Raw genomic sequence first — 25,745 nt, 5'->3', positions numbered from 1 at the left:
CGGTGTGAGATGACAGGCCCGAGAGAAATGCCAATGTCCTAGGGGTCCTCCGCAAGTGACGCTCAGGAGCACCAATCGACTGTCTCCTTCCCGGCGGCCGAGCCCTCCTCCCGCGGCGGGCCTGGCGGGGCGGGGACGCTGCGCGGCCGCTGCTGATGCGCTAGCCGTGTGGGGCTCTCCGGGCGGCGACGGCGGCTCTCGTAGGCGGTTCCGGTCCTGTATCTCGGGGCGGCGGCGGCTCATGGCGGCGACGGAGCTGAGAGGGGTGGTGGGGCCAGGGCCGGCGGCCATCGCAGCTCCGGGCGGCGGCGGCACCGGTCCCCCCGTGGTGGGAGGCGGCGGCGGCCGCGGAGACTCGGGGCCGGGCTCCGGGGCCGCGCTGGGCACGGTGGCCGCGGCGGCGGCGGGCGGCCCGGGCCCCGGCGCTGGGGGAGTGGCGGCTGCGGGCCCGACCCCTGCGCCTCCGGCGGGGGGCTCCGGCGGCTCGGGCGCCGGGGGTTCGGGCTCGGCTCGAGAGGGCTGGCTCTTCAAATGGACCAATTATATCAAAGGCTACCAGCGGCGGTGGTTCGTGCTGAGCAACGGGCTCCTGAGCTACTACAGGTAACTGCTTCCGGGGCGCCGTCCCCCACGGCAGCCCACGGTCCCCGCGCCGTCACCCTCTCGAGCCGGCACCGCAGCCAAGGTCGCCCCAGGCCCCTTTTCGTCACCTGCGCGCATTGACAGCCCGCGACGCGAGCCCACCGCCACGAAAGTGAACGCCCCGGCTCTAAGCCCTCCCCCCGGGTTACCCGCCCTTAGTGCAATACCTTCCCCTCCGTCCCTGGCCTTTCCAATCGTTTGGAGAGCATCTACTCTTCCATTGTGTTTCCACCAGCACAGAGGTGCAGTGATGAATTCTGCAAGGCAGGCGCTGTTGTGGGTGCTAAGGGACGCATGTAGGAGAGCAGAGCCTGGGCATGGCTCTCCAGGAACTTGCTGTGAAAGTCCCAAGTCTTAGCTGTCTGTGCCCAGTCTCCAGAATTCAAGGTTATTAGCAGCCCTTGATGTACCCGACGTTGTTCTCTCCACTTTCAGGCACAAGGACGCCAGGCACAGGGTGGCCTTGGTATCTACCCCCTGTTTTCCTTATCTCTCCCAGACTTGGCATATGCCTTCACCTTCTGGACAGCCCGGAGTGGAGATGTGCACTCCAGTGCTGCTTTTATTCACACTCATCCACCTGCCCGCTACGGGAATGGTTTAAGTGGTTTATCTAGTATTTCTGGGGTCTCTTTGGTTGGTTCGGTTTAAGTTTTATTAAAAGAAGAATCCATGTCTTTGGTATGATTACTTTTCTGTTCCACAGTGTTTGTTTTGGAGTGTTTAATATATATTTACGGTGACTCACAGTCTTGCCATAAACTGCAGCCTGCTTTTGGCTACTTGAGTTACTAGACATATGATAGTGGATTTGGGAAGAAACATAGACATTTTCCGAGTGCTGGACAGTTTGGATAGTTTCGTTGACTCCTGACACTAGCTGTGGGAGTTAGGAGATATTCCCATCTTACTGATGAGGAAACTGAGACCTAGCTGGACAATTTTTCCAAGGTCTTAAGGAATCAGGATTTGAAACTAGTTCTCTTCACACCAACATAACCTAAAACTCGGGTTAGTGTTACATGAATCAGTCAGATAATAGAGATCGTTGCTTGCCTATAGCAAATGCGTTTCTAGGTCACCGTTACTATATGTCCTTTATACAGAATATAATTATTCTGTTTAGGGGAGACTTTGCTTAATAAAATGGCATTTCTAATTGAAATTTTTTTATAAAGACCATCCTGTTTGAGACCCCAAACTCTGTGAAGAACAGCTCACTCTTTTTCTCTTCCTCTGCAAGTAGTCATTCTGCCACCAGGAGAGTTAGAGTGAATGAATCTCTTGCATCAGCTCTTAGAGAATTTTGAGGGGAAATTGAAGGTGGGAGTTGGAGGTTGTTGAAGTTAAGAACACATTCTTATCTAGTCTCTAACAGTGGAAAATGCCTTAGCACATCCTCACTGCTTCAGCTACGTTGTGAATAGCTGTGTGTGTCATTTGCATTATTATATGTTCAGAATTGATTTTAATTTTAACCTAAGTAGTCATCCAGGATGATCAGTGGAGGGTTAGATTTGACATTTTAGTGTGTTCCAAAACTTTCCCTCTACTCAAGTCCTGCTTTCCTGTTAGACTGACCGTCATTCTAATGTTCAGTTGATTCGTATCCTAACTTAGCTTGTAAGTCACTGTTAACATTGATTCCTCGTCTTCAGAAGTTGTGTCACAGTGCAGGCCTTACTGTGTGGCCATTTTTCCTCATCCAAGTTCTTACCAGTTCCACTTTCCAGGCCAGTTGATTCTTTGATCAGTTACAGCCTTAAACAATGTTGATATTGGCTGGACATTAAGAACTTAAATGTTGCGGTCTCTTCAGGTATTTGCAATCACTTTTAACTTGGCTCCTTCAAGAGCTAGTGGCACCTGTCTGACAACAGATCAAACTCCTTCCAAAGCATACCAAATCACATATTGGGAAATGTGCATACGCCTGTCTTTGCCAGCTAAGATGGTCCCACCCACAGACCAACCAAGCAACAGGAGCCAGGGTTATCAAATCTGTGCACTGCTTCAAAATCACACTGAAGTACTTCCTACCAACTACACTCGTAGTTTATTCTTAAGCGGGTTCTTTGGGTTCCCATCTCCTTAGAGTTATTTAGCTAAATTGTCATTCCTCCCACTTTTTGTGCCTCTGTAACCTGTCATCTCCTCTATATGCCTTTTATAAAATGCTGTTTTCTTTTTACCTGAGGTCATGTATTTCTTAGACCCACCCTGTGATGAACCATCCCAATGGCCTTTAGCGGGCCTCTTCCCTCATTTTACCCATCCTGTTCTTCTTTACATGGATGTTCCATTACTTAAAACCATATGTAGAATCCCAGCTTTCCCAGACACATGGTGACAGGGCCATGTAGCATTAGTTTTCCTGACTAGCTTCCAGAGATTGACTTACTGTTTTGGCTGGCCTTTTTAGGGAACTTTCTAGACAGAAAGTACCACCTAATTGATACATAGTGACTGAAGAACATATCTTGCACTCTGAAAATCATATATTTCCAGCCTCTGTACTAATCATCTGTAAACATACATGTATCTGCCTGAACCCAAGAGCTCCTGAGTTAAGCCTGCCTTACTCCTAGGGTTCCTTGGTAGTTCTAAAACTGCTGTAGACTTTATGGGATGTGAGAAACTCCTTAAGTTCGTGAAGATGACCCAGGCAGAAGACATTCATGTAAGTGTCTGGTGAAAAGTACCAACAGATAGTGGGGAAAGTGGTACAAAGTCCAAGTAGCTCCCTTGGAGTAGAAAGCAAGGGTGAGTTGGCCTGTCAGCTGTGGGTCTGAAATTCGGCCTGCATTATTCATAATGTAACTGAAGCTTGGGGGCGGGGGAGGTGGGGGAGGGGAGGTAAGAATAGAAAAAAACAGGGATTCACGTTACAGTGTAGCAGGTGCAGGAGGTAGAAAATGGCCTAGTCCATTGAGACCCCCCTGGTCATCCCATACTGCTCATTTGTGTGTTTGAGGAAGAAAAACCAGTTTCATGTGACACACTGAACAATAGCAAATCTGTCTTCCTAAGCACAGTAAACAGACTTTCTCAAACATACCAAGTCTTAGTTTCTGGAGATGGGGTGTGTGTCATTTCTGGCATGCAGGAATTCTGGATGTGCCAGGTGTGTGGGGCTGCTTGGCGCCAGTGAAAGGGAAATGGCTCTGCTGCGCACGGTGGCAGTTGGCAAAAAGGACTTTGACCTCTGTATGTTCCAAGTTGGTCAGGGAAAACTGTGGTCTCAACATGCAGGTCTCTGGGCATAACCCAGCGAGTGGCGGGGAAATTAGCTCAGTCTGCAAGGTCTATGCAGTTGTGCTAGCAGCTTGGTATTTTCTGTGAAGTAGCTTGTCACCAAGTGGTGATGTAAAGTTCAAAAGTTAGGCTATTAATAGAACTGTCAGTAGAGATGGGGAAAATTTTTACACCCAATCCTCTGAGAACAGATTTGCTGAATCTTTCCTAGCTATTAATAGGATGGCTTAGGAGTTCCTACCAATAGAGGTCAGTGGATCTTTGGAAAGAGCATATTCCCAAATAATTATACTACCTAGTGATTCTTTTATGATTATTATTATTCTTTCTTTACTCCTACAGAGAGCTAGTTATTCCTTTCATATCATTTGAGCTGTAGTCAATACTTAATACCTAAGCATCTCAGTGCACCTTGCACTGATCCAGTAGAATTCTAAGCGTAGTGTGACAACTCTCATTTGGACTGAGTTGAGCTTAGGGAGGGGGGTTGTTCAGTATAGGTGAAATGGAGCTATTCTTTCTCGGAGGGAGTGAGATTGTTGAAAGAAATTTTGTTATGTGAGTTTATGAATCACTATTTTTTTAAAAATTTGATATATTCATTTGAGAGAGAGACAGAGAGAGCACAAGCAGGGGGAGGGGCAGAAGGAGACTCCCTGCTGACCTGGGAGCCTGATATGGGGCTCGATCCCAGGAACTGGAGATCATCTCCTGAGCTGAAGGCAGATGCTTAACCATCTGAGCCACCCAGGTGCCCCATAAATCACTATTTTAAACTTAGAACTTGCTAAGTAAGAAGTAATTCCTGACTACAAAAAGGTAATGAGGGAACTTTTTTTGGTGTGATGGGAATGTTCTACATCTTGATTGTGAAGGTGGTTACACAGTTGTGTACATTTGTCAAAACTCACTGCATTATACACTTAAAATTGCTGAATTGACATAGCCTTCCATGAAGGCTCTTTCTGAAAAGCCGAGGGTGAGAGGAACAGCAGAGCAATACAGTCTGACTCTGAAACACCACTTAATGGCTGTGAAAGGAAACCCCTGCTGATTGTTTCTGGAATTTTAGGGAGCCATGTGAGGGAAATAGTAGAACTTGCTGTTTCCTAAGGCTGCTGCATTTTCAAAAGGCTTAGAGCTACAAGAAGACAAGAAGGTGGTGAAGGATAAACCACCCATCCGCTTTCTACTTAAGCTGGTCTTTGTCTCATTATTGCAGGTCAAAGGCTGAAATGAGACACACCTGCCGTGGGACCATCAACCTCGCCACGGCCAACATCACCGTGGAGGACTCCTGCAACTTCATCATCTCCAACGGCGGCGCTCAGACCTACCATCTGAAGGCGAGCTCAGAGGTGGAGCGGCAGCGCTGGGTGACGGCCCTGGAACTGGCCAAGGCGAAGGCCGTGAAGATGCTGGCAGAATCGGGTAGGGAGCAGAGAACACCACGTGTGGGGAGCTTCTTGTTTGCGCCTCCTCGGCCATACCTTATTTTATCCCTCACTCTCAGTCCGTTATCACCCATCTGACTGACTCAGGCTTGTCATCATCGTGTGGCATTTCTCCCGGAGTGGTGGCTTTCACCTGTCCGCAGTTCTGCCCTGCGCGGTGTCTGGAGATGTTTCTGTGGTCGTAGCTGAGGGTTGCTGCTCCTGCAGGCATCCGGTGACTAGAGGCTGGGGAGGCCGCACGGGACAGCCCTCACAACGAAGAGTGAACTGGGCCCAAACGTCAGTAGTATCGAGGCTGAGAAGCTCTGTCGTAGAGGTGCAGTGAGTGTCCTTTTGGCTTTTAATGCCATTTGGCTACCTCAAAATTTGGGGGAAGGATTATTTTATTGCTAGGTCCATCTCAAGATCATTACAGGTCACAGTTCGATTCTGTTGTTACTTTTTTCTTTTTCTCCTGACATTTTTTTACCTAAGTATCTTCTGAGTTGAAACAATCTTTATAGGTTGCCAGAAACCTTATAGGGGATACTGCCCATGAAAAATCTTTAGTTTGCCTTAGTTTCACCAGAAAGAGTGGTGTACACATGTTGTGATATTTCTTCAAGGAAAATGGTCCCCACTTGTTAATAGTTTAAGCACCCTGAGCTTGTCCACTCAGAGCTGACCGGGATGGTCACCTCCTGGCTTTTGTTCACCTCTTGTTTTTCTTATCCGTGGTCATTTCCCACACTGTATTTAAAACCTGGTAAACAGTGAAAGGAATATTTACTACATTGTTAGTTTTTTTGGTAACACGTTATATTTTGGATTTAGTCCTGCCTCTCGAGCTAGCAGATAGGGGAGGTCTTTCCTTATTTCTTTTGTTTTGATTTTAGTGCTGATGTTCCAAAGGAAGTGACACTGCTAGGAGAGCATTTTACAGTTGCAGGACTGATAGCGAGAGGTGCAGCATGGCCCTCTGTTTGACCTGCTTCTGGAGGGTTGCTTAATAGAATACCTTACATTACTTTCAGTGCAGGGGTGGCTTTAGTGTCAGATGAGTTCATCACAAAGTTCCTGAGGAAAAGGAACTTTGGAAAAGGTAAATTAATGAGTCTTTTGGTGATGTGGACATTGCTTACAAAGAGCCAGACTGCATTTCACAACCTATTGCATACAGGGCTCACCTGTCACCCACAGGATGGCGGGTTTGTAGTAATGATCAGCTTGGACTGGATTGGAACCCTCAAGCTTGAGTTACAAGGCTCTATAATTCATTCCCAATCCCAGGAGCCATTTAGCTTCTCCATCCTGTCTTCCAGGGATCATTAGTTCTAAGACTTCAGTGCGCATCAGAATGGCCTGGGCAGCTTATTCAAAATGAAGGTTCAATTTCTGGGGTGGGGCCAGAATGTTGGCACCTTTAATAAGCCCAGTGTTGGGAGGGTGGGGAAATTGAATGTAGATGGACAAAAGGTACAGATTTATATTATAAGATAAATAAATACAGGGGGTGTAACATACGACATGATGACTATAGGTTTTTTTTTTTTTTTTTTTTAAGAATTTATTTATTTATTTGACAGAGAGCATGAGCACAAGCAGGGGGAGTGGCAGGCAGAGAGAGAGGAAAGCCCCTGCTCCATAGGGAGCCCGATGTGGGGCTCAGACCCAGAACCCTGGGATCATGACCTGAGTAGAAGACAGATGCTTCACTGACTGAGCCACCCAGGTGCCCCCTCACGATGACTATAGTTAACGCTGTATGGTATATTTGATAATTGCTGAGAGATTACATCCTAGAAGTTCCCATACAAGGAAGAAAACATTTTTGAGATGATGGAGGCTAACTAAATTTATTGTGGTGATCATTTGTCAGTATATATAAGTCAAATCATTATGCTTTGACAGTGCTGTATGTCAGTGATGACTCAATAAAACTAGAAGGAAAAAGAAAAGCAGGAGCAGAATAAATGTGTCCCAGTGGGAAAAAAAGGAAGAACCAGCCCGGGTGTTTGTGGTACAGGTGGGCTGTGGACCGCATCAGCGCCTAGTCGTCTGGTAGCAGCAAGCTCTCAGTTGGTCCCAACGCCCAGCATGAGGCATGCTGATTTAGTTGGGGACAGAGTTGGTGGGCTTCTGACTCATAGCTCTGGAGTCACGTAACTGGCGTCCCGTGATTCCCCTTTTGGCTGTACAGATGAGTCCGGAGATGAAGAGGCTGTGTCACAGACTGACAAGACGGAGCTGCAGAATACCCTGCGGACGCTGTCCAGCAAAGTGGAGGACCTGAGCACGTGCAATGACCTCATAGCCAAGCACGGCACGGCGCTGCAGCGCTCCCTCAGCGAGCTCGAGTCCCTGCGGCTGCCCGCCGAGAGCAACGAGAAGATCAAGCAGGTCAACGAGCGGGCCACGCTCTTTAGGATAACATCCAATGCCATGATCAATGTGAGTGCTGAGTGCAGCTGGCGCCTGGGTCGCCTTTTTGTTCTTTCCCCCAGAATGTAGTTCTCCCCGTGCGCCGTGCTGGGGAACATTGGAAATGAGAAAGCAGGGAACTGCTCAGGGGACTTAAGTTACATTGTTTGTTTCATGAACGAGACCAGGCTGCACAGTTGGAATGACTTTCCTGCTCTGATCACACAGTCCATGCCAACCTGGGAATTCGTTAGGAGGCCAGGGGCCCAGTCTTCCTTCTGTAGCCAGCAGGACATCTGATGGTGATGTTAGTTGAATTCCTTAACTTCTCTGGGCAGCGGTTTTTGTTTGTTTTTATCTAACCTGATCCGCTGGATCTGAGAGGTCTCCGTGGGTCCTTTCTGTCGTGTGTGAGCTTCAAGTTGGGAGTCTTACCATCCTTTGCTAGTGCGTTCTGGCCTACAGTGTGGTAAGTGGGGGCCGGCCAGGTACTAGTGAGAACTTGATAATACTAGTTAGTCCCATCTGTAGTCCTTGATCCCAGGGGTAATTCTGGGTGATAAGACAGAATATTCAAATTTTGCTTTCAAAAAGAAGGGACCAGTGCTTCTGTTTTATTGTGACTCCAGCCTCAGGTGGCTGTGTGGACTACGTCAGCTGCCTGGATACAGGGCTCCAGGTAAACTTAGAGCATGGCGGGCGTTGGGATGTATTTCAGAAACTGGGTGATAGGTGTGAAATGAATACATGGTTTAAGTAGCGCAGTTTCTCCTCTCCTGGTGACTGATTCTCACCTGGCGGGTTTTTCAGTTAACTTACCAGAGGAACACCAGGGGTTATGTCGTAAGGCAAGTGGAATGGGTATTCTGAGAAAGGGGTTACACTGGTTTTGCCCCTGTCCAATTAAATGGATGAAATTACTCTACGAGGGCCAGATTTTCCCTTGTTCAGGGAGCGATAGTAAGATATCTGCTTAGAACTAGTTTAGTTCACATGACTTCTAGAGATCAAAGATCTTTTCTCGTGACCAGGGGAACATTTAGTTTTTCTCATTTAAAACCCCTTTGTTACTCAATAGGAAGTTGTGATACCCTTGATTTTCATATCATTTTCTGAAATCTTGAACATTTTCCTTGGTGCTCCGATTCACATACCAGTTGGAAGAGGCTAATTATTTTTGTCCACTTCAGGACTGCAGAAAGGTCAGCTGTCTCCCAGGACCATCCTGCCCATCAGCACGAGTGCTTGTGTTTGTTTCTAATGGCTAATCGTGTGCTCTTGTTCCAAACTGTCTACTTCTTAGTGACGGCATGCCTGTTTTTCAGGTCCTCTTGTGACCAGGAAAATCTCATAAATCGTACAGGTCAATTCACCAGTAGTAAATAAATACACTTTTTAAATGGAACACCTCAGGCCACAATAGTCCCCTGACAGTGCGTGTTGCCTCTTATCCCTGTTCCATGCAGGTTTTCTTCCCTTCTGATGTGAAAAATTAGCTAAATCAAACACCTCTTGGGGTGCCTGGGTGGCTCAGTGGGTTAAAGCCTCTGCCTTCAGCTCAGATCATGATCTCAGGGTCTTGGGATCGAGCCCTGCATCGGGCTCTCTGCTCAGCAGGGAGCCTGCTTCCCACCACCCCCCACTTTGCCTGCCTGCCTTTCTGCCTACTTGTGATCTCTGTCTGTCAATTAAATAAATCTTTAAAAAAAAAAAAAAAAAAAAAAAAAAACCTCTTGATAAAAAAAATTCTCATAAAATTGAAACTCAGTTTGGATTTTTCTTTTGAAAAAAAAATGCTCATCTTCATTCCTTGGGGGCAGTTCTTCCTCCCCAAGTTGTAAATGTTCAGAGTTTGGTGTCAAAGGGAATGATCCTTTGGCAATTAGAGGTAAGTTGTGTTTTCATTCTGTTCTCCGCAGTGTACTGCCTATGCCTCCTTCATAGCTGGGTGTTGCTTGAAATGGGTTTTTTATCCTTGTGTTTTTTCCTTGGTATCTTTTCGGTGCTAAGGGCAAGGCCTTAAAATTAACCTGCTAACTTCACATCCCCAAACAGGCAAAGTTTTATCAAAGGAAGAGTACATTTCACTCAATTTCTTGATATGCTTAGGGCATAGCTATTCTTACCACCAAAGTGAATCTAACCTGAGAAATATATTTGATACTATTAGTATGTCCACTTGCTTATCCAGGAAACATCCGTGAGCACCATCTGTTTTCTAGGCACTGTGCTATGGGATATAAAACAAATGTGGATACGGTCCCTGCCCTCAGGGAGATCATTCTTTAGTGAAAGGACAGAGAAGTGACGGATCATTATAGTGTGCTAGGCATCATGATAGAAAGGAGCGCAGGCTGCTGTGGTGTATATAAGATATTGGAGGTGTTCAGCTCAGACCAGGAAGATTACAAGATAGAGAAGGTAACTCCTCAACTAAGTTCTGAAAGACCAGAGAGACTCTTCCTATGAAAAAAGGCAATAAAGAGCTTGGGGGCCTCAAGTCCAACTGCTTTGTCTATCTACATAACCTGCTTCCTCTGTGAACACAATTCCTTTTCGGTAAATGGTGATGATACCAGTAGCTGCTCAAAGAATTGTTGAAAGGCTTCTATAGATAATTAATGTAAAGGGTTCAGCGAAGTGCCTGACATATTGCCTTTCATTAAACTCGAGTTATCATCAGTATTCTTAAAAGAAGTGTGGGAGAAGAACTGATCTGGGTATGGATGTGGCTTACACAGAGCCCTCCCCTCCCCCCCAGTCTGAAAACGAATTGACTGTTAGAATAAGGAAGTAGCTAGAGATAAGGCTGGCCAGGGATTAAGTGTGGGGGAGGGGATGGGGTACAGATCCTACTAAATGGGCTTGGTAGAGTGGATTAGAAGGGGATAAGAGCGATTTTGATGCAGGCTTAACTATAATAGCTAACGCCTTATTGAATGCTTACGGTGAGCCTCAGATTTCTAAGTGCTTTACAGGTAAAGCGACAACTCTTTGAGACGGTTGCTGTGGTGGTTCTTTGTTTACATATGAGGCACAGATAGGTTAAATAAGTAACTTGCCCCAAATTGCATAGCTAGATCGTGGGATGAAGCTGTGAGTAGAGCCCCAATGATGGAACTCCTCTGAGGGTATGCACAGATCCCAGAAATATTAAAGAAGAATCAGTAGGACTTGATAATTGGAAGTGGAGAGGGAAGAAAAATGTAAGAATCAAGGGTGCCTCCTAGTTTCCTGGCTTGGGCAGGGGGAAGGGCCCTGGTATTCTTCTTGGTGTGGAGAACGAATACCAAAGGGAGAGGTAGAGTCAGAAAGGGAACATGGTGTGTTCACTCTGGCACCCTAGGATTTTGAGATTACTTTGAACCGTTGGATAGACAGTTAGATACCCTGTCTGCATGAATGCAGAGCTGGAATTACTGATTTTGTAGGCATTAGCCTATAGGCAAAGGTTGAAAACATGGGAGTAGATGTTTTCTGTTTACTTTTTAGTTTTGCCGTAACAGGGAATAGATTTTTAAGCTTGCATTGCTTCCTTCCTTCATTATTTATTAAGCAGACTTTATCAGGCTCCTACAATGTACAAAGCAACTAAGTTAGGAGCTGTATATAAATAAGATATAAATGGTGTATTCAAGTTGCTTGGAATCCACCTGGAGAGACAGAAAATCAGTTACAATGCCACTGTGGATGGTATAAAACAGAAGTGTGTGCAAAGTGCTATGGAAATGCAGAGGAGAGATTGGATGCTTATGAAATCATCACATAAGAAGGAACATTTGCCATAGATCTTAAAGAAGAAAGAGGACTTGGCCAAGTCGAGGAAGTGGGTAGGAAAAGGCATTCCTGGCAAAGCAACTAGCATATGCTTGTGGCAGGCATGCCTGGGAGAGCAGGTCAGTGTGGCCCACTGTCGGGCGTAGGAGCAAGTCCAGCTGCCTGGGGAGGAGGATACGAAGCAGGTGGTGGCCATACCTGAAGGGCCTTTGACGTTCAACCCAATAGTTAGGTTCCCAATGGGGAGCCCGTGAAGGGGGTAATATGAACAGGTCTGTGTTTTGACTGTAGATTCCTTCTTTGATGCCTTATGTAGGCTTCTGGTTTTTAAGGTCAGTTGTTTCTCTTTGTGACCAAAATAAAAACCAGCTGCTTTCCCCCGTCTTGATCTAATTCAGGGCAGATTCCCTTTTCTCAACATCTGAATTCCTCAACTTTAGGTGACCTGTGTGTGGTCAGGAATGTATTGAAAGCAGTTATCCTCTGCTTGTCCTCATCTTTCAGTCAGTAGATTGCTGCTTTTGGTTCAGTTCACACAGTTGGCCTTTGTGACGTTGCCACAAATACCTTGTCTGGGTTTACTGCTCACTTGGCATTTGTTTCATCCTCATGACCAGGAATATGTAAAGGAACCGTGACAGCCATGTCCAGTTTTTTCCCTGGGGCTGACCTTGATTGCATCACGGAGCTGGCTGTCCCTGATACTGTGGAATAAAAATGAGTCTTCCACCGTAATTTGCGAAAGTTCCTAGAATATGGTTACTTAACAGGCTCACAGAGGCCTGAGGGAACTCTCTGACTAGTTGGGTTGAGCATAACTCTTTCTCCATACAGGCCTGCAGAGATTTCCTCATGTTAGCCCAGACCCATAGTAAAAAGTGGCAGAAGTCCCTTCAGTATGAAAGAGACCAGCGTATCCGACTGGAAGAGACCCTGGAACAGCTGGCAAAGCAACACAATCACCTGGAGAGGGCCTTCCGGGGGGCCACGGTGCTGCCGGCGAACACTCCTGGCAGTGCTGGTTCTGGAAAAGGTAAGTCACCTGGCTCTGGGGTGGCCCGTTCACATAGGAGCCAGGTGGTTTTCTGCCACTGATAGCAGACCTGCAGACTCTCCAGGATCAGGGGTTTCTGTGCCAGGGAATTGGAGCTGTTTACTTCTCCTGCCATGTGTTCCTGTGCGGTAGTCGCAGTGTGGTCAAGATCCTGCTGGGCCGGGTTTTGGTAAATTGAGCCAAAGTAAACGAATGGCCTTCCTTCTCCTTACAGATCAGTGCTGCTCTGGCAAAGGAGACATGAGTGACGAGGATGATGAGAATGAGTTTTTTGATGCTCCTGAGATCATCACCATGCCCGAAAATTTGGGCCACAAGTAAGTTGTCCTTGACTCCTGCCAAAAAGAACACATCCGGCCATCAGAGTCGAGAAAAGTTTCAGTGGGACTGTCGTGGTTGTCGGTGTTAACTAAGATCTGGACTCTTTTCCTTAAATGAGTGGAAAACTCTCACCTTTTTTCTATGAGTGAGTTCTCCAGAGATATTTGAATGCATGCATATTCTAATCTAAGTGTTGTCGTTCAGTTACCCGTTACTAACTTCGTGCAGTGTGCTTTGCACTCTACTTTGTAGAGACCTGGCGAGAACCAAACTCTAGTTGTTGATCCTTGTTCTAATTCCCGTATGTTTCCCACCTGTGTAGACGTACTGGCAGCAACATCAGCGGAGCCAGCAGTGACATCAGCCTGGATGAACAGGTAACATTCAGTTGGGAGCCATCGGATGGGAGACCTGGGCGTGATTCTCCAGGATTTGCTTGTAAAGCCCTTGTGAGAGACGGAAAATGCCCAATCTTTTTCAAGATGGGGGAAGGGAAGCATATAAATACCGGGTTTTTTGTTCTTTGTGGGTGATTGAATGGCTTTGTTTTGCCCTTAGTACAAGCATCAGCTGGAAGAGACCAAGAAGGAGAAGAGAACTAGAATACCGTACAAGCCGAACTATAGCCTCAATTTATGGAGCATCATGAAGAACTGTATTGGAAAAGAACTCTCGAAGATCCCCATGCCGGTGAGGCTCTTGCACACCTGCGCTCTGCCAGGAGGGCCTCTCGGGCCACAGTGGGAAGAGTGCTCCTGTGACAGCCCCACACACTTGAGAGGCAGTTCGTGTGTGGCGTGGTCTTTGTTACCCTTACCATCAAAAAGTGTCCCTTAAAATTAGCTGCTTTAATGTAGTCTGTGGATCTGGTGTGTTTCCAGATCACGTCGAATCAGATGCATTTGTTTAATGACGTTTGTGAGCAGATTCCTAAGCTTGACATGCTGGGGGCATGCACAGATAAATGCAACATAGCTTCTGTGTTCAAAAAGCATGTAGTTTAAAGGAGGCAGACATGAAAACAAGGAGAAAATTCTACTCTCTATGGTAGTGTTACGGGAAGTACTAGCCATACGCAGGCTTGGGGAGCACAGAACAAAGACAGTCCGTTCTGTCTGGGAAGATGACGACCATCTCCATGGTGACGTTGGTGTTTGGGCTGACCTCCCTGCCCCTCTTCCTGCCCTCCTCCAGTCTGTCCACTCTGTTGCCAAAATGATCTTTTTAAAATCACAAATGTAGTCATGTCACTCCTTAGCCTAAAATCCTTAACTGAATTCCTTCTTTGCTTTGAGGGTGATCCAGATTCCTTAGTGGGCCTGACGCTTCTCCCTTGGACCAGGCTCCACCCACACTGCTGATCTAGTCATTCAGAGTCACGTTCAGGTGTGCTAGAGGCATTTTGGTTTCTCCCCCTCAGGGCATTTGCGCAGACTGCTCTCTCTGCCCAAACTTTCATCAGCTCCCCGTGCACTCGTGCTGTGGCTAATCGCCTTGAGGATTCAGCTACAACATTATGTCTGTTAGCAAGCTTCCACCCATGCATCCAGACAGGGTGAGAAGGCTCTCCCTTGTGTTCCAACAGGTGCCATTGCTCAGTCATTGCACAGGCATTTACTGAGCTGCCTCCTGTCGGCCTGGTGTTATACCCATGTATCAGTTATGTTTGATTTAGGATCAATTTAAAGAAAAAAATCCAAAATCTGTTTGTCTAAACCCAGGGTCAGCAAACTGTGAGCCCCAAGGCTACATCTGGCGGCCATCTATGCAGCCTGCAAGCTAAGAATAGTTTTTATATTTTTAAATATCTCAAAAGAATAAAAAAGAGGATAATATTTCCTGATGTGAAATTTATATAAAATGTAGATGTTAGTGTCCCGTTAAGTTTTATTGGAACACGGTGATGCCTGTTCATGCGTGTATTGTCCGTGGCTGCCTTCATCCTACAGCAGCCGTGTTGAGCAGCTGTGACAGGGGCCATATGGCCGTGTCATATGGGATAGTAAATATTTCGGCTTTGAGAGCCATATACATATTTACGATCTAACCTTTTATAGAAAAAGCTGGTCAACCCCTACCTAAAGCAAATAGTAGCCTAAGTCATCCTCCTGTTAAAGTCCAGAAGTAGGGGATCCCGGGCTGGTACCATACTCCACACTGTTGGGACCAGGCTTCTTTCTATCCTGTTGCTCTACTATCTGTGGCCTCGGTTCCTGGTTCTGAAGTGGCTGCTCTAATGGGGCCCATCAGAGTCTCATCCCAGTCAGCAGGAAGAAGGGAAGAGAAGGGTGTGCCCTGCCTGCAAAGAGTACTTCCTGGAAATTGCATGAACTACTTTCACTTCGGTCTCTTTGGCCAGAACTTAGATGGTCACAGGTGGCAGGGAGGACTTCTACCTTCAGGGGCGTGGCTTACTTAAACATGGGGGTGGGGGGTGTTTCTGTTTCTTGCAGAAGAAGGGAAGAATGGAGGGGGGGGGTAGCATACAGAAATACGGAAAGTATTCTCCTCCCCTCTTGGGTCTTACGGACCAGAGTGTGGCTTCTGCTTCTCCACAGACTGCGTTCCTCCTGGGCAGAGACTGTGTCTTACTGCCCTTCCTATCTTTGTTGCTTAGCCAGTGCCTGGCACATGGATACCAGTTAGCAGATGTCGAAGTCATTAATTAACTGGGTCTTAGAAAACAAATGGATTCATAGGTTAAGTGTGTAGGATTTCTGTTAGAAAAGTGTTGACTTCCGGACAAGAAAAGGCCATGGGTTAGCACCCTGGAGACACACGAAATTACTGGTTTACTGGGGGCCTGAAAAGAAGCCTCACTTTTCTGGCGCCTGCAGAAAGTAGTGGGAGGTGGCCTGGAAAGGCGGGTCACTGCAGCCTCAGAAGTGCAGTTCTTGCTTAGAAATAACTTCTGCGTTTAGGTGACCTCTCTGTCTCCTTTACCATTAGTTCCTTGTTGACATTGCCACCAGGGGTGTGCAGTCCTGTACCTGTTTGCCAAAGCTCCAGTCCTCGCCCTTTGCCTGCCCTGTGGGGCGTCACAGGAGAGCTGGTTCCTCCAGGCTGTTTCTCAGGTTCTGTGCCTTGGCAGCTGGCTGCGCTCCACCAGTGCGAGGCACCAGTAGGAGTTGTGGGGGAGGGGGTTGGGGGGGAGAGGAAGGGAGGGACCCTGGCCATGCATTCTCCTGGGCAGTGCTTTGACGGTGGCTGCGTGGCTCTGGTTTCCACTGGACGGGCGCCCTGAGACTTCAGCTGCTGCTGGGTGCCTGTGGCCTCTGGGCCATGGTTCTACCACTTGCTTCTCTTTGTTCCTCCAGCCCCGTGCCCACGGACTCCTGCTGTTGTGATCTCCAAGCTGTCTAAGTGTCTATCAGCTATGTAATGAATTCCCTCCTTTCTTCTGCTTTAAATTTGCAGGTTCATTTGTTTTCCTGTTGGGCCTCTGGCTGATAAAATGACCAATATGAAAATCTGGGCGCCTTTAGAGAAACCGTGGTTCCTGGAACAGTGATTGGGGCCAGGGCTGCGTGTGTGTAAAGAGCAGCGAGGGCTTAAGGATGCACTGATTCCAGGCCCAGGATGTGCCCATATGTCTTGTAGCTATCAGAGGAGCGCATTCTTCATCCCATGTTCCTCAACACTCATGGAAGCATTACTTTGTGCTGCCTGAAATTCTGCCCCTGAGAGATTTTGTCAGCATAGTTTCTAAGTACCTTCTGTAAAAAAGACTCCGAGGATTAGAGCTGTGTTAGTCCATTACCCCTCAGTGGGCATTTTTTCTTTTGCTGTTTTTCTCTAAGTGTCTCTCAGCATCAAGAAGATGGTTTTGGAGTGTGGCGCCCTATTTTAGTTGAGGCAGGTTAGATCCTACTGATGAAGTCCCAGAACCTAAGTCAGGTTCGGTGGGGTGAGGTTCGGAGCTGACGACTAAAGAAAGAATTCTTAAGACATCTTTGGTGCAAAATGGTGGTTTATTAAAGCACGGGGACAGGACCCGTGGGCAGGAAGAGCTGCTGCACCGGGTTGTGAGGAGTGGCTGGTTATATACACAGGAGTTGGGTAGGTGAGGACAAAGGGGTGTCCAGAAGGGCTATTGAGGCAAAGACTACTATCAGGATATTGAAGGCCTGGTTACTATCAAGTAAAGACAATTGAGAGTCTCCTGGTGGAATGTTACATTCCTGCTATCAAGCATCCTTGTTAATGAGATTTAGGTTTAGAAGAAATTTAACTTTATTTACTTTTCCTTCTACTTCCACCTCCTTCGGTTTTTTATGGAGGGGAGGGTGACATTAGGGCTTGAGGAACTGAGTTCTGTGTCTTTGGAAATTGGGCTATTGATAAGGTAACTTCTTTGTTGTAATCTCAAGGACATTTGCAAACCAAGGGAGACTCCTGTCTTGCAGGATTGCGATCTCAGCAAGTTAACTATTTATCATTTTATGGCAGTCAGGGGTGCCTGAGGAATGCTACACATATGGGGGGGAGCGGATGAAGGGGAGGTGCAAGGCGCCAGCTTTTGCTTTGTCCTCAGCCAGCCTCCTGCTCCCTCATCACTACTGCCCAAAAGAGGAGTGGTTGGTTTTTTTTTTTTTTTCTTAAGATTTTATTTTATTATTTATTTGAGAGAGAGGGAGAAGAGGATGGAGAAACAGACTCCCCACTGGGTGGAAAGCCCAGTGCAGGGCTCCATCCCAGGACCCTGAGATTATGACTGGAGCCAAAGGCAGACATTTAACCAACTGAGGCACCCAGTCTCCCCCCCCCCCCCCCCCGAAAGGGAAGTGTTCTGTTGTTGGTCCAGTGACTCTTTGTTCACTGGGAAATTTTCACAGAGATGCTGGGTATATTTCTCAGAGAAAAAGCAGGCTGTAGCCTGTATTTCATTTTTTAAATGTATACATGCATAGACATAAACATGGCAATATGATGGGTATCTTTGGGTAACGGCATCTCAGGTAAATATTTTTCCTTTTTAAAGTTTGTTGTGGTAAAAAATTACAAGACACTTCACCATTGGAAGGGCAGTAAATATTGGGGTACTATGTGGCTCAGAGGTTGGTGGGTAGAAGGTTGGACAAAAATGCAGAAAAAGAGGTGGGACCACAGGAAAGAGAAGTGTTTTTGTTTTAACTGAAATATTGCTCTAGGCCCGCTCAATCCATAGAAAGGGAATTGTTTTCCTCCTCCCTCTGTTCTTTGGATTCAGAACTCAGGCTAATGATACGCAGGCTTGTTCAGTGAGATTGCTGGATTGTAAAGCTAAAGCTTTGTGGGCTAGCCTGGAAAGCTAACCTGTTTTTATAGTAATTTTTTGAGTAGTAAAGTCATCTTAAATCCCAAACAGTCAGAGATGGGAGATGGAGAGATAATGTCTCTCTTGTTCACTTCTCTCTCTACCCGGTGGGATCAGGCACACATGGGGGCTCAACAGATATTTGTGGAATGCATAAGGGAACAAACGAACGAATGAACATCTCCCCTACAGAAGCACACATAAACTCGCTTCATCCTATGGTTGAGAGCCCTAAGTTGGCTCTGAAACTTGAAAGGCAGAAACACTCGAAGCCCCCAGTCAGCCCCAATCATGAGCACTACTGTCCAGAACACAACTGCCCAGCCTCAGAGAAGAAACCAGATCCTGGCCTAATGTAGAACTGAATCAGTAATTAGCAATTGAGGGGTACTTGGGTGGCTTAGTTAAGTGTCTGCGTTTAGCTCAGGTCATGTTCCCGGGGTCCTGGGATCAAGACCTGCATCGGGCTCCTTGCTCAGTGGGAGTGGGCTTCTCCTTCTCCCTCTGCCCCTCCTCCCGCTCCTGCTCACTCTGTCTCACCCCCCCCCCCAAAAAAAAATCTTAAAAAAAAAATTAGCAATTGTCTCTTCAAGGAGTAAGAAGCTAAACTTTCGTAATGTTTTCTTTTCACCAGTCAGGACAAGCCTGTACTTAAAATTCACTACCCTTTCTTTTCTTCCTCAAGAATTTTAAATACCTCACTTCATCTCTGGGTATACTTGTGCTAAAATACATTTCTTCTTTTATTCATTCTTTCTATACCTATTTGATGATAGTTTCCTGTGGGTGAGGCATCAATGGCTCTCGGATATGCAGGGATGAACAAAGAGGCACGGTTCCCATCTCAAAGAGCTTGCAGTCAGTGAAGTCAATGAAAACCTTGATTTATACCGCTCATTGACATGGACAGTTGACCAGGGAGGGTGCATCGCTTGTAGGTTAGATCTTAGAGCCGGTCTCCTGAGCAAAGGCCTCTTTTCTTCCCAGTGATTTACTTTATCATCTTAACAACCTGATATGTCTCTCTACCTGCAAAAACATTCAACTGTCTCTTATAGATGTGTGGGCAAAGTTTTTAAATCTGTTCTTTTCCTGACAGGTGAACTTTAATGAGCCCTTATCCATGCTTCAGCGCCTTACTGAAGATCTGGAATACCATGAGCTGTTAGACCGAGCTGCAAAATGTGAGAACTCTCTAGAACAGCTCTGTTATGTTGCAGCTTTCACCGTGTCCTCCTACTCCACTACTGTCTTCCGTACCAGCAAGCCATTCAACCCACTCCTTGGGGAGACTTTCGAGCTGGACCGATTAGAGGAGAATGGGTACCGATCCCTCTGTGAGCAGGTAAAGGGGCCTCAGGACTGGGACACATTTGCTTTGAAGAAAGGGATCATTTTGGTTGATACCTCTAGGTGCTACTTTTGCAGAAATTCAGTCCCTTTCATCCCAGACTGGCTTCTTTTCCTTTAGGGGCTTCAACCCTGGAGGCCCTGGTATTCACCTACTGTTGTGGGTATACAAATATCAAGTGTGCATTTTGGGTGTTTATCACCAGTTCACAGGCAGAATCTTTTCCTTCTCCTCTTCCCTGTCTTAATTTGAACCACTGATTTCTCCAAGGTGAGTCATCATCCCCCTGCTGCTGCACACCATGCCGAGTCCAAAAATGGCTGGACGCTGCGTCAGGAAATCAAAATCACCAGCAAGTTCCGAGGCAAATACCTCTCCATCATGCCCCTCGGTAAGGCTGCCATCTGTGTAAGGAGGAAAGATTTTCTGGCTGGAAAGAAGTGGTCACTGCTTTGATAGTCAGGAGACTGGAGGTCTGATTTGGGTACCGAACCTTAACTCGCCAGCTCTGGGCAGGTCATTTCACTTCTCAGCTGTCAAATGAGTGAGGAGGCAGGAGCTTATTTAAGGGTCTGTCCAGTCATCAATGCTTCTTAGTTATATCTAATCTTTAAGTATCATTTTAGAATATAAAATCTGGCATGCTTAAAACTCTTTCTCTTAACCAGTGTTGTTGCCCCCACTACTCTAGCAATCAGCTTCACTCCACAAATCACAACTCCTGTGACCGCAAGGTTAGGTTTCTTGGGCGGTCCTTTCCCCTTTTTTTTTTGTCTCCTTTCTCCCCTCTGTCTTCCGCCACTGGAAAGGTGAGGTATCATTTAGGTAATGGCTGAACTCCAGGTAAGAGGAAGCTTCATTTAAAAGATCTTACTGGATTACAAGTTAATTGTGCACCAACATCAAAAAGATCAGGCCTGGGAATAGGAGTCCTAATATGCAGTATTAGAGAGTCTGTACTTTAGGCGAAATGAGGTTACAAAGTGTCGTAGTGATTCTCGAGGTTCTCTTGAACCGGAGCAGCCACATTTGGCTGTGCGTGTCCAGAAGAGTGAATGCTGAAAAAGATACAAAGCAGACAGAGAGAAGCCGAGTAGCTGCCTAGAGACAGAGCGGTCAGTAATTGCCTGAGCTCCTGGTGGCCTTCCATTTCCTGGTTCTAGTCTGTCATGAGGTGTGGCCTTAGTGCTGGGTTAGAGTCATCTTCTTTAGTAAATTCCCCTTTCCTCTCAGAAATACAAAATGTAGCAAGTATAGAAATGAGAAAGTGTCTAGAAAATAAAAATTAGAAAACAAATGCAGGAGTGTTTGTAATATACTAAAAGGAGAAAAGAAACAGGAGTGTTAGCTCTACCACCTCATGGCTGATAGGCTAAAGACTCTTAGATGAAAAGGTCACTGAGTGGTTTTGGTCTTGATGTTTACTGAGGACCTTAGAAAAGGTTCAGATTGCTAACTGTGTTTGATGCTAACAATTTCAGAAGTATCTGGTTAAGAGTAGTTAATCTTGGGGTGTTCTAACCTGATGTACAGAACTAGGATGTCAATGGTCATATTGCAATATGATTTTTACCCATGGAGAAGTTGGAGACCCCCTGAGGATCTCCAAAGGGATGGGTTATTTTTAACTCTAAGAAAGGTTGTATACATTTTAAAAGTAGCAATAGGGGTGCCTAGGTAGCTCAGTCGTTAAGCATCTGCCTTCACTCAGGTCCTGGGTTCGAGCCCGTGTAGAGCTCCCTCCTCAATGGGGAGCCTTCTTCTCTCTCTCCCTTGGTAGCTCCCTCTGCTTGTTCTCTCTCTGACAAATAAATAAATCTTTAAAAATCTTTAAAAAGAAAAGAGTCAAATTTATATACATAGTATTTATTTACTTGTTTTAAGATTTTTATTTTTAAGTAATAATTTAATAAATAATTTTCTCTACACCCAGTGTGGGGCTCAACCTCACACCCAGAGATCAAGAGCTACGTGCTCCCCCAACTGAGCCAGCCGGGGCCCTAAAAAGACACATTTAAATGGGTGTTATTTTACAGCGTTGGCGCTCTCTAACGCAAGGAGAATCACGATTAGGGAATATGAATGAAACAACCAGTCATCCTGTTGATCTCCGTGTTGTTGACCCTATGGGGCTCCAAGTATCTTGAAGTTTGCTCCCAAGTGGCATTTTACTAAAAGAAAAAGTCTCCTTATATATTTTATTCATTCTTGCAGTTTCTACTTTTTGACTAGAGTGATTACTTATAATCAATTACTGATTAGGTAGGATTTATATCTGCCATTTTTGTTTTTTGAGTTTTTTGTTTTTGTTTTTTGTATATCTTCTTTTTTTGTTCCTGTCTTCCTCTACTAGTTCCTTCTTTTGTGTTAAATTAGATATTTTTCTAGTTTACCATTTTAATCCTGTTGTCTTTTACTATATTTTTAAAGGTATTTTTGTAGTGGTTATCCTGGATAGTATAGTTAACATCTAAGTATCTTGTTCAGATTAATACTAATTTAATTTCAATAGACACGAAAACTTTGCAACTATATAGATCCAGTATTTTTTCCTCCTTTGTGTTTTTATTTTTATGTAAATTATGTTTTATACATTATAATCCCATCAGCATAGTTTTATGACTTACTTTATAGGTGTGTCTTTTAAATCATACAGCAGAAAAAAGTTGCAAGCAAAAAATAAATTTATACTTTTTTTTTAAAGATTTTATTTATTTATTTGACAGACAGAGATCACAAGTAGGCAGACAGGCAGGCAGAGAGAGAGGAGGAAGCAGGCTCCCTGCTGAGCAGAGAGCACGATGCGGGGCTCGATCCCAGGACCTGGGATCATGACCCAAGCCAAAGGCAGAGGCTTTAACCCCACTGAGCCACCCAGGTGCCCCTATACTGTTATTTTTTTTTAAATACTGTAATTATCGTTACCTTTCTTGGTCTCTTCTTCATTTTTTTAAAGATTTTATTTATTTATTTGAGAGAGAAAAAGAGAGAGTGGGCATGGGGAGGGGGAGGGGCAGAGGGAGAAGCAGACTCCTTGCCTAGGGAGCCCAATGCAGGGCTCAATCCTAGGATCTGGGGATCATGACCTAAGCCGAAGGCAGATACTTAACTAAGCCACCCAGGTGCCCCTTACCGGTCTCTTCTTAATGGAGATTTAAGTTGCTGTCCAGTATCTATCTATCTATATCTATCTATATATATATAGATAGATATTTTTTTTTAAGATTTTATTTATTTTATTTCACAGAGATCACAGGCAGGCAGAGAGAGAGGAGAAAGTAGGCTCCCTTCAGAGCAGAGAGCCCAATGTGGGGTTCAATCCCAGAACCCTGGGATCATGACCCAAGCCAAAGGCAGAGGCTTAACCCACTGAGACACCCAGGCACCCCTGCTATCCAGTGTCTTTTCAGTTCAGCCTGAAAGACTTCCTTTAGTATATGTCTTGAAGGGAAGATATGCTAGCTATGAATTCTTTACGTTTTTGTTTGTCTGAATGTCTTAAATTCTTTTTATATGAAGGATAGTTTTGCTGGCTGTAGAATTCTTGGTTTGATAAATTTTTTTCTTCAGCATTATTGGATATGTCTTCCTGCTGCCTTCTGGCCTCTGAAGTTTCTAATAATCTTATTGAGGATTGTGTAAATGTGATGCATCACTTCTGTCTTAGTGTTTTCCAGATTCTTGCTTTGTCTTTCAGTAGTTTGATTATGATGGGTTCTGGCGTGGCGCTCTTTGAGTTTGTCCTGTTGGAGTTCAGTGATTATGTAGATTGATGTTTTTCATCGATTTGGAATTTGGGGCCATTATTTATTTATTAACTGCTCCAATTGTGGGGTTTTTTTAGTTGGTTGTATGTTTGTTTTGTTTTGTTTTAGAGAGAGCAACCAGGGAAGGGACAGAGGGAAAGGGGAAGAGAGGATCCCCAGCAGGCTCCATGCTCAGCGTGGAGCCCAGTGCAGGGCTTGATCTCACGACCAGAGATCATGACCTGAGCCAAAACCATAAGTCAGACGCTCAACCAACTGAACCACCCTGGGGCTCCCTTAACTGCTCCAATGTGAATACCACCTCAGGCCGCTACTGTGTTAAATAATTCTTATTTAATCGTCACGCCTGGGCAAAGGCCGCGTGAGGTGAGCAGGTGCTGAGTCAGGTGAGATAAGGAGAAGCCCTCACGCAGGAACCACCAGACAGGTCAGGCAGTGACCATTCCTTGGAGATTGAACTTCTAGGGAGCTTCAAACCATCTGTTTCTCCAGTGGTTGCTAGGCTGCTTGCGGGTTTTATCTCTACCGTGACTGTGAGGCTGCAGGTTTTCAAGGCTACTGCCGAGCTGGGGAGAGGAGGATGGAAATAGGGCAAGTTAAAATGCCACAAAGCTCCTTTTTCTTACTGGAATTCTGAAAAAGTTGATTTGGTTAGTTTTTGCCTAGTGTTCGTAACTCATTTTATGGAGGAACAGATATATAAAGTCCTTCTGTGAGCATTCTGAAGTGCCTATCTTCCTTTTCATATATTTTAAGCACTTCAATTTTTAGATCTTTATCTCACTGTCAAGTCTCCGAGACACAAATATTATATAAAGGAAGGCAGTCATTGGGCTTTCTTTGTTTTTCCACTATCCCTGGGAGCTGGAAAGGATACTTTACAGAAAAACAGGTGCATCAGCAGGGTGGGACATAAGGTTATGGTATTGGGGAGTACAGATATTCTGAACTTCTTTTGAACTTCAGCTCTGGCCCCTACTAGCTGTGTGACCTTGGGGAAAATTACCTCTCTGAGCTCAGAGCCTTTGTTGACAAAAGGGGGATGTGGTAGGCTAAATAATGCCCCCCTCCTCCCAAAATAATGTCCACATCATAATCCCTGGAACTTGTGAATATCTCACTTCTCATGGTGAAAGGAACTTTGTAGGTGTGGTTAAATTAAAGATCTTGAGATGGGGAGGTAATTCTGGAGTATTTCTATAGGCTCAGTACAATCACAGAGGTTTTTCTGAGAGGGAGGCTGGAGAATCAGAGGGAGTGATGACAGAGTCCAGAGTGACACTGGGAAGAGATCACAGGCCAGAGAATGCAGGTGGCCTCTGGTAGCTGGAAAAGGCAAGGAATGAATCTCCTGTAGGGCCTTTGGAGGGAACACAGCCTTCTGATGCCTTGATTTTAGATTTCTGACTTCCAGCCATGTAACAGTCTTAACAACCGTGTTGTTGTAAGCCGTAACGTTTGTGGCAGTTGGTCCCAGCAGCAATAGAAACAAATATGGGGGATAACAGTGCCCATAACTGAGGTGTCAGCAGGTATTTGCGTGCCCACTGTACGCTGGAAGCTGTTCTCAGTGCTGTGGGTATGTAATGGTGGGCAAAAGCCACTTTGCCCTCACTTAGCTTGCATTCATTTCTTTCCTTTTCTTTTCTCTCTCTCCTTTTTTGTTTTTTTCTTTTTCTTTTTTTTTTTTTTTAAGAGAGAAAGAGAGTGTGGTGAGTGGGAGGTGGGGAAAGACAGAAGCAGGGGAGAGAGAATTTCAAGCAGACTCCATACCTAGCACAGAGCCCAATGTGGGGCCCAATCCCAACACCTGAGCCAAAATCAAGAGCCCGTTGCTTAACCAACTGAGCCACCTAGATACCCTAGCTTGCATTCTTTTCTTAAGCAGACAAAAAAGTAAACAAACACCGAACTTATAATTATTGTCAATAATTATTTAATTTTATATGGTAGTGATTCTATGAAGAAATAGAGCAAGGAGAGATGGGGGTGAGGGGCAGAGAAAGGAGTGGAGTGTGTTTGTGGTTCCTTGGACAAGGTCACCAAGGAAGTTCTCTCTGAAGAGGTTATATTTGAGCAGAGACCTATCTAATAAAAAGAAGCCAACCAGAAGAAGATCTGGAGAAGCGTGTCCCAGCAGAGAGAACCCCTTTAAGATAAAGGCCCTTGAGAGGGGGGCAAGCACAGCACACCCGAGAAGCACAAAGGTCACAGCAGCTTCCCTGAGCCATCCGAGCAGTTGGCAGGGGCCAGATCTTGTAGGGATTTTGTACATCAGGGAAAGGAGTTGAGTTTTGCTTTCATTGCAGTGGGAAGAAATGGAGAGATTTTATACAGTGTGGTACGTTGACTTGACATGTTTGAAATGGATCGCTTTAACCAGAGACTCAAAGCTGACTATGGTAGAAGCTGGGACCAAAACAGAGTT

The 25,745-nt window shown here is 45.7% G+C and overlaps 1 protein-coding gene across 1 annotated transcript in view; it reads left to right on the top strand.

Moving 5' to 3' along the window:
• The first annotated feature begins 104 nt into the window (after positions 1 to 104).
• Positions 105 to 25,745, top strand: part of OSBP (oxysterol binding protein) — a 34,117-nt gene continuing 8,476 nt past the window's right edge. Inside the window, exons 1-9 of the mRNA XM_059143275.1 lie at positions 105 to 603; positions 5,120 to 5,328; positions 7,531 to 7,781; positions 12,363 to 12,561; positions 12,797 to 12,899; positions 13,226 to 13,280; positions 13,462 to 13,593; positions 19,299 to 19,544; positions 19,821 to 19,941. Of these exons, the coding sequence (XP_058999258.1) occupies positions 242 to 603; positions 5,120 to 5,328; positions 7,531 to 7,781; positions 12,363 to 12,561; positions 12,797 to 12,899; positions 13,226 to 13,280; positions 13,462 to 13,593; positions 19,299 to 19,544; positions 19,821 to 19,941 (1,678 nt within the window). The 5' untranslated portion in view covers positions 105 to 241. The remainder of the gene's footprint in view (positions 604 to 5,119; positions 5,329 to 7,530; positions 7,782 to 12,362; positions 12,562 to 12,796; positions 12,900 to 13,225; positions 13,281 to 13,461; positions 13,594 to 19,298; positions 19,545 to 19,820; positions 19,942 to 25,745) is intronic.

This window comes from Mustela lutreola, chromosome 1 (assembly GCF_030435805.1).
Source record: "Mustela lutreola isolate mMusLut2 chromosome 1, mMusLut2.pri, whole genome shotgun sequence".
NCBI classification, from domain to species: Eukaryota; Metazoa; Chordata; class Mammalia; order Carnivora; family Mustelidae; genus Mustela; species Mustela lutreola.
The sequence above is the reverse complement of the archived record's forward strand: the minus strand, read 5'-3'. Positions and strand labels throughout refer to the sequence as shown.